Source organism: Colius striatus, chromosome Z (assembly GCF_028858725.1).
Source record: "Colius striatus isolate bColStr4 chromosome Z, bColStr4.1.hap1, whole genome shotgun sequence".
Classification (NCBI taxonomy): domain Eukaryota; kingdom Metazoa; phylum Chordata; class Aves; order Coliiformes; family Coliidae; genus Colius; species Colius striatus.
The window spans coordinates 76,632,660-76,646,800 of NC_084790.1; the positions used below are offsets into that span (position 1 = coordinate 76,632,660).

General features: G+C 52.9%; 1 protein-coding gene across 1 annotated transcript in view; it reads right to left on the reverse strand.

Annotated features, from left to right (window-relative positions):
- Positions 1-318: 318 nt before the first annotated feature.
- Positions 319-14,141, reverse strand: part of CNTFR (ciliary neurotrophic factor receptor) — a 211,414-nt gene continuing 197,591 nt past the window's right edge. The window contains exons 8-10 of the mRNA XM_062018915.1: positions 12,659-12,822; positions 1,494-1,674; positions 319-464 (exon numbers count right to left, since the gene is read on the reverse strand). Coding sequence (XP_061874899.1) covers positions 319-464; positions 1,494-1,674; positions 12,659-12,822 — 491 coding nt within the window. The remainder of the gene's footprint in view (positions 465-1,493; positions 1,675-12,658; positions 12,823-14,141) is intronic.

Consider the following 14,141-nt stretch of genomic DNA (forward strand, 5'->3'; position numbering starts at 1 on the left):
AGATCAGCAGTGGGGAACAGCGAGGGCTGCTGAGGACAAGGCATCAAAGACAGACCCCTTTGCAGGCTTTGCAGAAAGTGTTTGAAAAGCCATTTTTAAGATCTACACCAGAACATCCAATCTGGAAAAGCAGCCAGATCTCATGCATTTACAAAAAACGGCAAGAAAATCTCAAATGGCTCGTTCTCAATTCCTTTCACCCACAGCCCAGTTGGTGCATCCCTTCCCAACCATCCTAGAGCCCCTGGGGTCCCATATCCCTGCCTCCTCCCAGCACCCACATTCCATCTCTTACGTCTCTAGTTTGGGAGATACTCACTAAATAAAGAGGACACCATAGGCAGCCAAGACCAGTCCAGCTGTCCAACACACTGCCACGGCCCCGCTGCCCACCACGGCCCCTTTGTCGCAGATCTTGGTGGTGGGGGGTGGCATGAAAGAGGAGGTGCTAGCGCTTGTTGTCTCTGCAGGGAAGGAGAGAGGATGGCGAGGGGAGCCAGGGTGCCCTGGAGCATGTCCTGTAGGGGCAGCCCTGCTCCCCCACCAGAGACGACACGGCATCGTCCTGTCCACAGATTGCCCCCCTTACTGCCATGCCTTACTTGGTCTGAGCTGGGGGGCTGGGATGACAAGACAGGGGATGGTGTGGTCCATAAGACTTTCACTTTCCTGACACCAGACCAATTTCTTGGAGACACTTGAACCACCAGGCAGAACTGAGCATCCCTCCAGGTCTCATCCTGCCCAGGTGGGCTGCTCTGTGCATAATCTCTGTAGGAGTTTTGCCTAAGGAGGCACAGGACCTGATGGGTTGTCTGTCCCCGTGGAGGGCTGCAGGATTGCAGGGAGGGCTTAGATGGGCAGTCAGGCTGGGGCAGCTTTGGTCATATCCAGAGGCTCCCAGAGTGTCCCTGCCCAGGGAGTTGCAGGGGGTCTGTCTCAGCATCTTTCAAACTCCCCATCCCGCCAGCAGTGCCAGGCAGGGGAACTGGCATAGGGGCTGCTCCAGCCCTGCTGGGAAATGGAGGGCTGATAACGTCCACTTGGACACAGTCCCAGCTCCTTCCTAGAAACAGCAGCTTGTTAACTTTGTGGCTTTTATTTCAAATTGGCCTTACTCCGAGGCATTGTGCGGGGTCAGAGGTGCAGATGGGGTAGGATTGGAGAAGGAGGGCTAGAGGGGAGAAAAACTCCAGGGAATAGCAAGTAATTAGACAATTAAATAAAAGTATTAAAAATTCATAACAGTAACAACCACCCCAGCTTCATTGTCACACCTCAAGCATCCCAGTGAGGAGGATGCTGGAGCCAGGTGAACTGAATCAGTACCACTCAGGGTGCAGGGTAAAGGGCTGCAGGCCCACAAGTGCTGGGGGGGATCTCCTGGGCTGGGCATAAAACTTGCTCAGAGCCAGAGAGGACCCTCAGACAGGACTCCTGGGTTCCCCTCCAGTGAGAGCACCGGGTGTTTGTACTCAGAGGAGGTCTCTCACCTGTGACCTGGGCCTCTGTGGTGAGATGCTTGGGCTCCTCTGTCCAGGGGGTGGCATGGACTGCCACGCTCCAGTCACTCCACGTGCCGATGTCGTTGTCTTTGGCCGCCACCTGGATGATGTACTCCTTGCCAGCATAGGCGTCCGTGATGGTGTGTGATGTCCCATCCGACAGCTCAACCTGAGGGCAGCGGCAGGGAGCGGAGGGTGGTCAGAGGAACCCCTGGCTCTGGCAGTTGTGAGACAATCCGAGCATTTAGCTTGGCTAGAGAACAGTAATGAGACTTTTGCAGCACTCTGGGAAGTGCTACAGGGTTTGGGGAAGAGACCTGAGTCTAGGACAGGGGTGCAGGGGCAGATGCTCCAGCTGCAGCTAAGCCGAAGATCTGGTGGGACTCATCCCGATCCCAAACTCTGAGCAGATCAGCTTCCTCTAGAGGTCACCAGAAACTAGCAGATGTATGGGCAGGCTGCGCCCTGGCATCGGGGCAGCTGGAGCTGGACATCCAGGGCAGCGGCTGCACTGCGCACATATGCTCTTGGGGCATCACTGCCAGGGCTGAGGAGGCTTCTCCCACCAGCACAGCTGCTGATATCCCACCAGCCTGGCTTGCATCCCTCTGGCTGAGCCTTTGGACTAGGATCAAAACCAGCTGTCTTTCCTAGAAAGATGCCCTCTGTCCTGTTGTCACTGGTGCCTGGGCCACAGGAGGTCCTCCTGTCCTCCTGGGAATGCAGCTGCTGCTGCTGTGGTTTAACCTCAGACTCTGTTCCCACCTCCTCAGGATCTCTCATCCTCTTCGGGCTCCGCTTAAGGACAGGGGGATGCAGGTTCTAGGCCGAAATACACCCACATTGCAAGGCCACTAGTGAGGAAATATGCCAGGCTGACAGAGAAGGAGGGCTAAGCACCCAGGTGGCCTTCCAGCGATGGAGCCAGGCCTGGCCTCAGGGTCCTGAGGGCATAGATGGGACCAGGGCTGGACCATCCTGCAGAGGCTATGTGTGAGATCACCCTCCATTCAGACTCCAGGCTGAGGACCAACACACTGCCAGCCTCATTCTCCCCCTGTACTGCCTGTGCATGGCATGAAGGAGAGACATGGGCCATCTCTTGTCTATTGCCTATGCCTTGGCTGACACAAACCACCTTCTCCCCAGACACACATGGATAATAAAATGCTGGGTGAATGAGGGATGGTGCAGGTCTGACACAGCCTATCTATAAGTGCCAGTGCTCAGTCAGGGGCTCACGCTCCAGCAGAACAAGCAACACTTCTCAGGTGGGAGGAACTTTATGGTGCAACCTGTGTGGGGTCCTCCACATCTCCCCAGCCACCCAGGATAAGGTCAGACACAGGACCACACTGCCCTTGGGAGAACCAACAGCTGAGTTTTATTAAGAACTCAGTTCAACAACAGGACCAAAATGGAATAAAAAGCTTCTGCCTGCTTCTTGATCACATCCCAAAGCCCAAAGAGCAAAAAGCTGTCGGGGTGCTTGGAAGTCAATGTACCTGAGAGCTAAGGCTGCCCTGGTACTGTGGCTTTGCACACACAGGGATGGTGTGCACACCAGGTATGCGTGTGATGGCCTGGCCACTGTGGTTGACCCCATTGCCCTGCTGCTTGCAGGAGTATCAGAAAAGCAGGAACCCACCCTGAGAAAGTTCCAGACCTTTTCCAGGTACAGTGTGTGTAACACCGCTGCACAGACTTAAACCCTTTGCCACACAAACTGCAGCCTCCCTTGGCTCTGGAGTATCCCTACCACAAAGATGGACACTTTTGCTTTCTTGGTCCAGGGGACAGTGTTTCTTTCCCTATTCCCTCTCTGAGAGCAGCATCCAGCCTGCTGCCCTGCACAGCAGGTCCCTGGGCTGTGCACTCCCAGTTGTTTATGCTGCCTGAGCCCACAGGAGCCCCACATCTGGAGCACATCTGGAGGCAGACCTGGCCAGTCTCTCCCTCTGCCACTGGGGAGCAAAGGGCCTCCTGCCATCCATGAGGCGTGAAGCTGCTACCAAACCTCATCGGGGGAGCAGCATGGAGAAAAGTGTGTGTCTGTCACCACTGGGGATGGATGAGAGGAGAGGATGATGAGAGAGACGGAGATGAGAGGACTTGGCTTTCCCCTCACACCACCGACTCAGGGCTGACACCCATGTCACTGGTGGGATGCAAACAAGGGATGTTCACAGTTTAGCTAAAACACTGGGACAGATGCACAACAAACCTGACCATTTTCCTCAAGTAATCACAGGCTTGACCACAAGTCCACAGCAAATACTCAGTCCTGCCGTAGGTCTTGTTTGGACTTGTCGTCCTGATTCAGTTCCCAGTGTCCCTGCCTTCATGGTGCCCAGTGCCTGAGCTGGCTTCTGGTTTTCAGCACTATTTCTTCTTCCTGCTTGAAGCTGTCCTTGGCTGTTCAACCGGGGCAAACAGCACTAGCAACCTACTGTATTGCTATCGAAACCAAACTAGCACGTTTGCAAGTAAATTCAGGGACAAAACTACTTTTCACAGTTCATTTTTCTTCAGACAAAGATCAGGGATGAGCCTTCAATGTGTAATTAGGTCCTTATTAGCTTGAGAAGCCTCTGTTCATTTAATTGATACTCAATAAGACAAACACAGACACTGGGTGCCCGAGTCCATCCCTGCCTCCTTCGCACCACACCATGGGTCTCACCACTGTGTCTGACTCATTGTCATGGGGAGAGCTACTCCGAACACCTGCCAAGGGGACCTGAGGTCAGACCTGGCTGGAGGGAGTCTGGCATGGGTGGCAGATGAGCTCAGTGACCCTGGTGGGTGTCTGTGCAGGGTTTCCCTGAGTTTCCAGTATGCTGAAGGGGCTGAGAGCCAGCCTTGGGGTCACAGGTGCTGCCTTTTGCCTGGATAAGGGAATCAGGGTTAGAAATTCCTGTTTAGCAGCTCACATGTCCCCAGCACAGTCTATAGCAGGGGAGTGGCTGCTCCCATCCTGAGGCTGGACACATCTCATCCTGTAGGAAAAGGGGTTTGGAGCATTTCACTTCTGGGATGGGTGAAAACTAAAATCCTATGAGGTCTGAGCAGAAGGGAGGTTGGGGAAAAGAAGACGAGGATGCCAGTGCCTCCTGCAGGACACGGCTATGCATCCTCCAACACCTCGGGTGGTGTAGCTGATTCATCCCACCAACCCCACGAAGCTCCAGTCCTCCTCAGCCCAGGACCTAAACCTGAGCTGGATTGGAAGCGATCTTGGCCCTCACTGCCACACCCAGCAGCGCTGAGGAGGCAACTTCTGCACTCTCCTCTCATAGGGACATTTGCCATGGTGGATGAGAAAGTTGCTGGGTGGGTGCCTGTGGCTCAGCACAGAGGTGCAGCAGCAGATGTGAAAGCACACAGGGACTGGGTCCAGCCGGACAAAAACACAGAGAGCTGGGAGGGGGACACTAGGGAGGTCGTGGGGGGATGGATGGACACACAGCATCAAAGGCAGAGGGAGAAATTCTGCATCCCCGCCACACAGAGACAGAAGCTGGAGGGAGGCTGTGCACGGTAATTCTTTTGGCTGGGGGGGGTGTCTGTGTGTCGCTGCCTGCCTTTGTGCACCTGCCAAAAGTCACTGTGTCCGGCTGTGAAGTGCTGCCCAGATTAATGAGGGATCAGTAGCCAGTGCAACACAGAGCTATTAGCATAGCAAAAAAAAAAAAAAAAAGAAAGAAAAGGAAAGGAAAAAAAAGTGTGTGAGAGAAACAGAAAAAAACCCCAACCCTTGAACCACACAATTCATCTGACAGCTCACTGAGGACAGCGTGGGCTGGGATCCCATGCCCTGCTGTGGCCACATGTCCCCATCAGCCTGCTCGGAGTGAGGGACAGACGGTGCCCACCTACAGCCCCAAGCCCAGAGGCTGGTGTCACAGTGATGGGATGGGGACAGACACCCAGGGCAGCTAGAGAGGAGGATTTTCCAGAGCTCAGCTTTCCCCCTGTCCATACCCACCCTGCCTGTACTGGAGGCCTGGGAACACCCACACAAGCCATCAGCACCATGCACCACCACAGGAGATGTCCACCCTGCCCTCATCCCAGTCCCTGCCTGCAGACTGGCAGCACTTGAAATGCTCAGCACAGTGGGGGTTAAGGAAGCCTTTTAGCCCCTCACTGGGCTCTCCCTGCTCCTGCTGTCCCCATCCAACCCTGCCACAATGCCCCAGCACTAATAAAGGTCACTGTGCTCTGTTCACGCCTGAACTCTGCTCCTGGTCCGGCATGACCAGGTAGCAATTGCTTGTGAAAAGAGTGATGATGCATAGGCAGGTCTGAAACCCAGACAGCCTTTAGAAGGGGATGGAGTGAAAGGAAACCCCACCCCTCCCTGTCCTGGCAGCTATGCTGGTGTCTGGTGTGTGTTGGAAGGAGGTGGAGGGAGAGAAGGTGGGCTCCAATGCCTCCTTTTCTGCATCCTACATGAAAATGTGTTTGCCATCTGCCCCGAGGCAGCAGTGGCTCTGCTTTCCATTTCTTGACACCTCCTGCTTGTCAGTGCTGCTCCCAGCATGGGAAGGGAGGACTTTGCTGCCAGGCACCTGATCTGCTCACACGGCCCGTGTTACCTACAGTGAGGTGGGGAACAAGGAAGGAAACCCTCTCATAAGTACACAGTCCTGGTCTGCCACACATCCCATGTCCTCACAGCCTCCCCCACCTCGGGATGCTTCTCAGCTTATGCTGGATAATGAGGGAGATGGGACTTGGGAAAGCGACAGGCCCACGCCTCCAGGCTTGATTTCACAGACTCTTTCCTGGCAACAAGTGTCCAGATCCTGACTTTTGGAGGGACTTGTGTGATGTAAATAGGTGCTGTTTCAGGTGCCTTTGGTCTCTGCTATCACAGGGGGATGCCAGCAGGCTCCCACCTGCCCTAGGAGACAGGCTAAACCACAAAGCAGGAGTAACCTCTGATACAAGCCATCCTACTACTGGGAAATGCAGGAGGGTCACTGCAAACAGCCACTGCAGCCCCCCAAAACATGTCACCAAGCAGAAAAAGAAATGTTTTGCTTTTTCCCTTTCAAAGCCACTTCTGGAGAGCAAATAGGTCTGACATTCATTACTAATAAATGAGCCCCCGAATACCTCCTCCTTATGCAGCATTGCAGGAATCAGTTGGGTTAACTCCAAACAAAACTTTCTGCCTGAACCCTGGAATAACTGAAAGGTTGTGAAAAGTGAACAAATCCCGCCTTATTCTCTGCCAGCTGGGTAGTGGAGTTGCTCAGCAGAGGAGCTCAGCAGAGTCTGAGCGGTGGTCCCTGCTGTCACCCCCTGCCAAAAAAAAGAGGCTGCTCTGCTGCTGCTGCATGTAATCCAGCCGTGCTGCTGATCTGGGAAGATGAGCCATCACAGGGCTCCTCTGCAGCCTGGGTTGTATCACACCAGATGTGGCTGAACGGTTCCCTTCTGGCTTAAAAAAAAGAGCATCTTTGAAAGTGGAGCTGTAGGCTCATTAATAATGAGCCCCTTTCTCCAGATGCACTGTCCCCTCCTGCCAAGTGACAACTAGCAGAGCTCACTTGGGAGGATGGGGTCAGGAATGCTCCGGGCACTCAGCATCAGCTCCAACCCTGCCTGGCACTGGCATCTGCTGCCTGCAGATGCATTTACCATGCTGATGGAGTGGGCTGGGGGTGAAAGCAGATGGGTGAAGCTTGTGTGTGGGCATCCTCGGGCAAAGGCACTTGCCTGGCATGGTCTATGTGGGAACACTAAGCTTGCTGTCCGTCCTATCTGCGTGTGGTTGTGTGAGCATGCAGGTGAGCACAGGAGTGTGGGTGTGTGCATGAGTGCTCTGCTGCTCTGTGGCACCTTGACAGCTGCCTTTGGGGGTCTGATCCTCTTGGGTGCTCAGTACTTTTAGATCACTAGCGGTTCCCAAGGTGGCTGACAGCACCCAGACAAAGCCAGTCAAGGGTCCTGAGCCCAGCTTCATCCTTGGAACTGTGGGGAGATGGGAAATACGATTTCCGAGCATTTCTCACCGACATCCTCCTCCAAGGCACTCTCTACTCCAGCTCTGCCCATCTCATGCCGAGCTGCAAGCAACACTTTTACAGCTCCCCACTATTTTTCTTTTTCTTTCACTTTTTTTTTTTTTAAATCACTGACTCTGCAGTCAGGAGGGGAAAGGAGAGAAGTGCCGCCATAAAATCCACCAGGCATGAAGCTGTAACCCAGCTCGCTCAGGGTGACCTCCCTGCCAAGCTTGCCTTGCAAAGAGAGAGAGTGCAGGTAAAATGGCAGAGATGTGGGGAGATGCAAACGGGCATGGAGTGCCCACTGCACGGGGACATTGCTGCCACGCTGCTGGGAACACAGCTGTGGGAAGCAGTGGCATTAATTGCCTTCCCCACTCCTTGCCTGTCACAGGAAGCATATGCTTTAGCACACACCTTCTGGTTATTTCAGGCTGCCCCAAAGCAGGAACTTCCACCCACAGCCCATGAGATTCACGTATTTGATTGAAACATGTTACTTTACCTTGAGAGATGAGCCTGAGCCCACTCTGAGAGCCGTGAGTGACATTGGCTAGCCCAGAGGACCACGTCCTCCTCATCAACCAACTCAACCACTAAATATTTGTCTTTCTCTACAAATTGCCCATTCCTGCCCCAATTCCCCATCGTTTGCCCAGACCAGAGCTGCTCACCATCAGAGCCAGCACAGATGCCTGTATCTGGGGCTCTATGGCCCCTAGCACCTAAAATCCTGGGATGGTGGGAGCACCTCTGTTTCCAGCCTCTGCGACTGCTCACAGACATGTCTCTAATGCTTCCAAAACAGAAGAGGAAGGAGAGAACCCAACCACATTATTAGCTTTAAATATCTCATGACCTTTTACTGCAAATCTCGAGATCTGAGGCGCAGCCCGCCTCACGGTTCGTTAACATTTCATGTTGTCAGCGCGGCCAATGGGTTCAATTAGACTCTGCGTCGGCATCTGCAAATCGCTGGCAGCCCACCGGAGGAAATCCTCCCTTGGCCTGGCCGCCAGCTCCGACGCTGCTTAAGAAATACCTTCTGAGCCTCGCCACGTTCCTGGGACGTGCACTGAGCTGGTCGGTGCCCAGCGCACGAGATCCTCCGCCACTCCTTGCCACCAAAAAAATGAGAAGAGGGGAGATCCTACTCTGGAAAAAAGCTATGAGGTGGGACAAAACTGAGTGCAAGAGCTGCCCTGGATTCCCCAAAGCTGCTGGGGATGGTGCCTAGCCACCCGCCTGCTTCTAGGGGTGAACGTGCTGGTGGGGAGATCGCATGTGTGAGCATGGTGACCGCTGCTGTTGCGAGTTAACTGAAGGAGCCTGTAAAACCAGAAACAGGCTATTAGCGATCCATTAGGAAAGGGTATCCAGTTCCAGCCTAGGTAAGCCATTAGAGGAACATCTGAGAGCATTAGGAGAGCTCGCTTGGGGCCAGGATGGGGCTATAAAACAGAAGAGGAAACCACGCTAATCTGGCTTGAATTACAAACTTAAAAGCAGGAGAAAAATAAAGGATACCCTAAACATTTAATGTTTTATATTTAGGAGACAGAAGGGGAGATTCTGCCAAAAGGAGAGAATAAAAAACCTGTTTAGGCTACAAATATCCCGTCTCTCTTCTGGCAGCAAAGAAATCACCAGCTCCTCTTCCAGAAAGGGAGGAGCCTGACTTTAAAGCTGCTGGAGTTTCAGAACAAGCTCGTTGTTGGTGGGGCAGAGGGGAGTAGGTGACCACATGTGACATGGCTGCATCCCAAACAGCCAGGGAATGCCCATGCCCAGGTTTGAGAGCTGCTGCAAGGTGGCATGATGAGGCAAGGCATCTGGCACATGCCCGGCCGCACGTTCAGGTGGAAACTCATCCTCATCTCTCCACGGTAATAATTCCCAGAGCACACCATCACAATTCCCAGAGCAAACTGCAACACAAGAGCTGCTAAAAGTGGTGCTGAGCAGGGGAGAGGGAGTGCAAACAGCGCACCGGCACTCAAACCCACCTTTGCAAAGTGCTAGGAAGGGGATGTGGGTGTTTCCCCGGCTCTGGGTCAGCCCCAGATATTCGTCGATGTGGGTGGATGCTTGGGCCAAGCATTGCCCAGCTCTCTGTTGGGAGGGGAACTGCATTTATAGCTATCTTGCGCAGCAGCGGTCTTGATAAGATCCACCACTCCCGCCACGGATGGCTTCATCTTCTGGTGCCAAGCCCTGGCATTATTAAAATCCTGAAACTATGAGCCTGGGAGAAAGCAGACGCTGATTGAATCAGGCCCTATGGTATTCGACAGCTCTGACATCCATCTGATCCTATTAGTGCTCACTCGGTCCTGCCCGCCGAGGCGCTGTGCATAAATCAGACCCTGCAAAGATAACGGCAGGCAGAGAGGAGAAAGGGGAGCTGCTGCTTCTGCCAAGAAACAGCGCCTGTGAGCAGGGCCTGCGTGGATATTCCTGGCTCTAGGCAGTCTCTGATGCTCCCGTGTGGGTTTGCTCCCACAGAGATGCTGGTCTACCCCGGGGGATTCAAGGGGGTGGCAGGAGATGCCTAAAATCCACAGTCGGTGCACAGATGGGTCACTATGATGTGGCAGGGCTCAGCGTGGGGATCTTGGGAACACATGGATGTGCTGGAGCATTACTTTACCCAGTCTCTCCTGGCAGATGGTCAGTTTTTTCCATTTCTCCTTTCCCTATTGAGCTCCTGAGCTGCCCCGTTGTCAGGGAGCAAGTTGTGTGCAAGGGCTTTTCCGTGCCAGCAGCCAGTGAGGACAGTAGGAGCCAAAATAGGGGGCAGCTTGTGGCAGGACACCCCCATGCAAGTGTGGCATGCATGTCCACTGCATCTTTTCTCAGGGCACTTGCCCCTTCAAGGAGAGACTCAGAGCCATCACCGTAGGACGAGCTGGTGGCTTCAGCCAGGTTTGGCCTTACCAAACTGTGTCCTTCCCTCTGGCTGGATTTAGGCCAACAGGGACACTCCCCAAGATGCCAACAACCAATAGGTCAAAGCAAAGCAGAGCTCAGTGTGGCTCAGGCATTCTCCCAGCATGCTGGCATTGGCAGGGTTCATTTTTGGTTGCAAACCCCTGCATTTGTGGGGTGGAGGGCTGGGCTAAGCAGGCTGAGTATGCCAAGGGGTGTGGGGTCGGAGCAGCTTTGGCTGCTGCAGCACTGCTATCCCCTGGTGTTTGGGAGCTGATTGAATTAGGCTTCGCAAATAATTCATCTGATGAATAGTGGCAGTTTTCCTCAAATCATCCACAAATCAGATTTTTCATTACCCAGTCGGCAGGGCAGAGAGTTGGAAAACAAGGCTGGTACCTCACTCGCTGAATGCTTGCACTTGTTCACTGAGCAAATTACTCCCCAAACACATTTTTCCATCAGCTGGTGACAGAGGACATGTCTTTTGCAAGGGGATATTGATTAAAAGAGGTATCCAGGATGGCTGTGCCCTCCTGGGATGACGGGAGATGAGCCCTTCCCAGTCCTCCTTTCACACACCATGAGGGCTGGTACCTCAAGCTCTCTCTGCAAGTCAGGATATCTCGGAATAGGAGAAATCAAGCTTTTGCTGGTCCAGAACTGTGTTTTCCAGCCAGAGTGGGCACCACCACAGTGTCACCGTCACCTCCATGTACTTCCCAACACCACTGCCTGCCTGAGAGCACTGATGGAGAGGCCACAATGTCCCCTCATTGCCCCTTGCCATGACTGACCCTGTGGATATGGTACCCAATACCCAGTGATGAAGGGACTAGCCTCCCTGAGGGTGTTGAGGTAGGAGGCAGCTCGCTAGCTCTCCCATCACTTTTCGGTGCAAAGCCCTGCATTTGCAGGGTGCTTGGCTGGATCAGGCTGTGGCAGGGTAAAAGCACCAGTATTTTCCACATCAGTTTCACACCTTGTAAAAACTGATGTTCTGTTCGGCATTTCCAATTAATTCTTTCCCTTTTTTTAACAGCTTCTACCATTCAAGCATTTCTCCGGCAAGTGAAGAAAAACTATATATCCACAGCAAACTAATACTCAGACTCCACCTCTGCTTTCTTACCATTTGGGATGCTCTGCAGATGCTCTCCCGCTCCCAGGAGTGAAGTGAAGGGCAAAGAGATAAGCAGGAAAACCCTCTCCCAACCCTCCTCTGATTTTCAAAGCCGTCAGCAAACGCTTCAATCTGAAACACGACCTGCGGTTCTGCCTCATCAAAAAAAACCAACCAACACAAAGAAAAAGTCGCCGAGACATCGATATCTTGCAGAGACACAAGCAAAGCCTCCTGTCACCTCTCTCATCCATTTCTCTCCCCAGGAAGAGCTGACTGGCAGAAAGGTCTGCTTGGCTTCAGGACACAGGCAAGCTCCCCGGGGACTGAGTGCTGCCTCGTATTTGGGGTTTTTTTTTGGGATAGGGAAGGCAAAATGCTTTATCAGTCAAAGCTAATTGGCTTTCAACCGGCCCAGCTCAGCGCAGAGGGGATGCTGGATGAGCCGTGCCAGTGTAGCAGCACCTCTCCTCGAGCAGCAGATTACTTTTCTTCACAAGCTGAGCATGCAAGCAGCACAAAGAGTTGGGGAAGGGGAGTAGGAAAAAAGCCTGTTCATTATCTTCCTACAGCTAACAAATGAAATCCGTCCTCCAGGCTGCCAAGGATTTCACTGGCTGTTTTTTTTTTTTAAAGAAACAAGAAATAAAAGCAAGAAATATGATAACATCGCAGCGATTGCTCCACGGCTGTGCTCTGAGTTATGGCGAGCGGTATTTTATCTTCAGTTCAAAATCTAAATGTGGCAGAGGCACATTTAAATGTGGTGACATTTATACTTTAAATGCCTTTTACATCTCGTTGGCAGGTTTTATATAGAACATATGTATGGAAAGTAGATAGGGGCCGCGGATGAAAATGTGGAGAGCCTGCAGAGCCATTTGTAGGCAGCATGTGAGTTAAAAGACAGAGAGGAAGAGACAGAGGAGTGGAAAAGGGACTGGGTTGTCTGGGCAGTAAACAGGCCTTTTTTTTGGTGTTTTTTGATCCCTGGTCACTTGTTCCCAGTGCAACTTGTTCCCAGCCACCAGCTTCCCCCCCGCCCCATGCCCTCCCATCCCGACCAGCTCAGCATTGCTTACGTGTTGCCACTGGTCCAGGATGAGGGGCCGATACCGCAGGAAGAACTTGAGCGGGAAAGACTCAGGGTCAGGCCAGGACGAGGGGTTTTGCCATGACACCTCCAGTCTCCGAGGGTTATTGGGCACAGGTTTAGCCACCACGCTCTCCGGAGGGTCTGGTTTTACTGGAAGAGAAGAGGATGTCTGGTAAAGCTCTGCATGTGGCATCCTTCCATACACCTCTCGGCACAGCTGGCTGGGCTTTGAGCCGTGTGCTTTCCAAGGGGAGCAGCCAACATCCTTTTCCCAAACTAATTAGACACAAAATCACCTCTTCTTGTCCAGGTCAGCAATATGGCTGTCCCGGCTCAAAATAATCACCGTCAAGGAGGTGCCAGGTCTGGAGACTTATGGAAATAACCTATCTGAGTCAGGGAGCACCCCTCCTCCCCAGGGCTACTTGGATGAGACCAAGGATCCCACCAAGCCCAAATCCTGCACTGTCCTCACACCTGATTTCTGGAGGTCTGACCCTCATTCAAATCTGCTTACCTTTCAGTAATGTGGCAGACTTTGGCCCTTTAGTTTAGGGCTGGAGTTTTGGTGATTCAAAGCATTGTCACATCATATTTGCCATGGACAAAGGATTGCCATGGTCACCTTCCACCCCAGCGCACTCTATCTCATCTCTGCTCTGCTTTTGGGATACAGCGATGTTTTCTTGCTACTTGATAAGTATTTCAAGCAAATATTAATTGGCTGTGAACTATGCAATGTACTGTGAAGTTGCAGCTGCTTTTAGAGTGCTGGGAGCAATCCACAGACAGGCTGTGATGAATGACATCGACTGTTGCAGAGAGAGCCTTGCTTCTTACCAAGGGTTTGCTCAGCTCCCGACACCTTAAACTTCCAATCTTCAATAGCAAACTACAAGAAGACTGAGATTAGAGTATACCCACACTTCTCCTTTCCTCATGGCCAGAAAGGAGGTGGGCACAGGGAGCTGGGTGCACAGCTATGCCTGGGGTGGAAGAGGGCTCTCTGTACACTCCAAGACTAGCAATGCACATGAGTCTTCATGTCCCAGGAGAGCTCTTAACCTAAAGCCCACAGGCAGACCAGTGGATCCCTCCTGGCCTGAAAATTTCTGGACTGTGTCATGGTCTCCCGTCTCCAGCCACTTCAAGTAATAGCTTGTGAAAGTACCACCATCAAATTCGACTCCCAAGCATGGAGGAGGGGCACTGGGATCGTGGGGAGTCCCTCTCTGCCTGATAGAGTATGGGACAGCTTCTTCCGTCTTCACTGTACTCAGTGCTCAGAGGATGCTCCCAGACCCACTGGCCTGACCGTGGGTGCCCAGTGCCACCTCCCAGCTTCCACTGACCCCTCCCTGTGGCAGAGTGGGATACAATTTTCCGTTTAGAGCTTTCTCCTTGGCAGGAGGGATGACTTGCTGAGGCCGTGCTGTACTGAGCTACTCCAGATGGCCGTGTAATTCCTC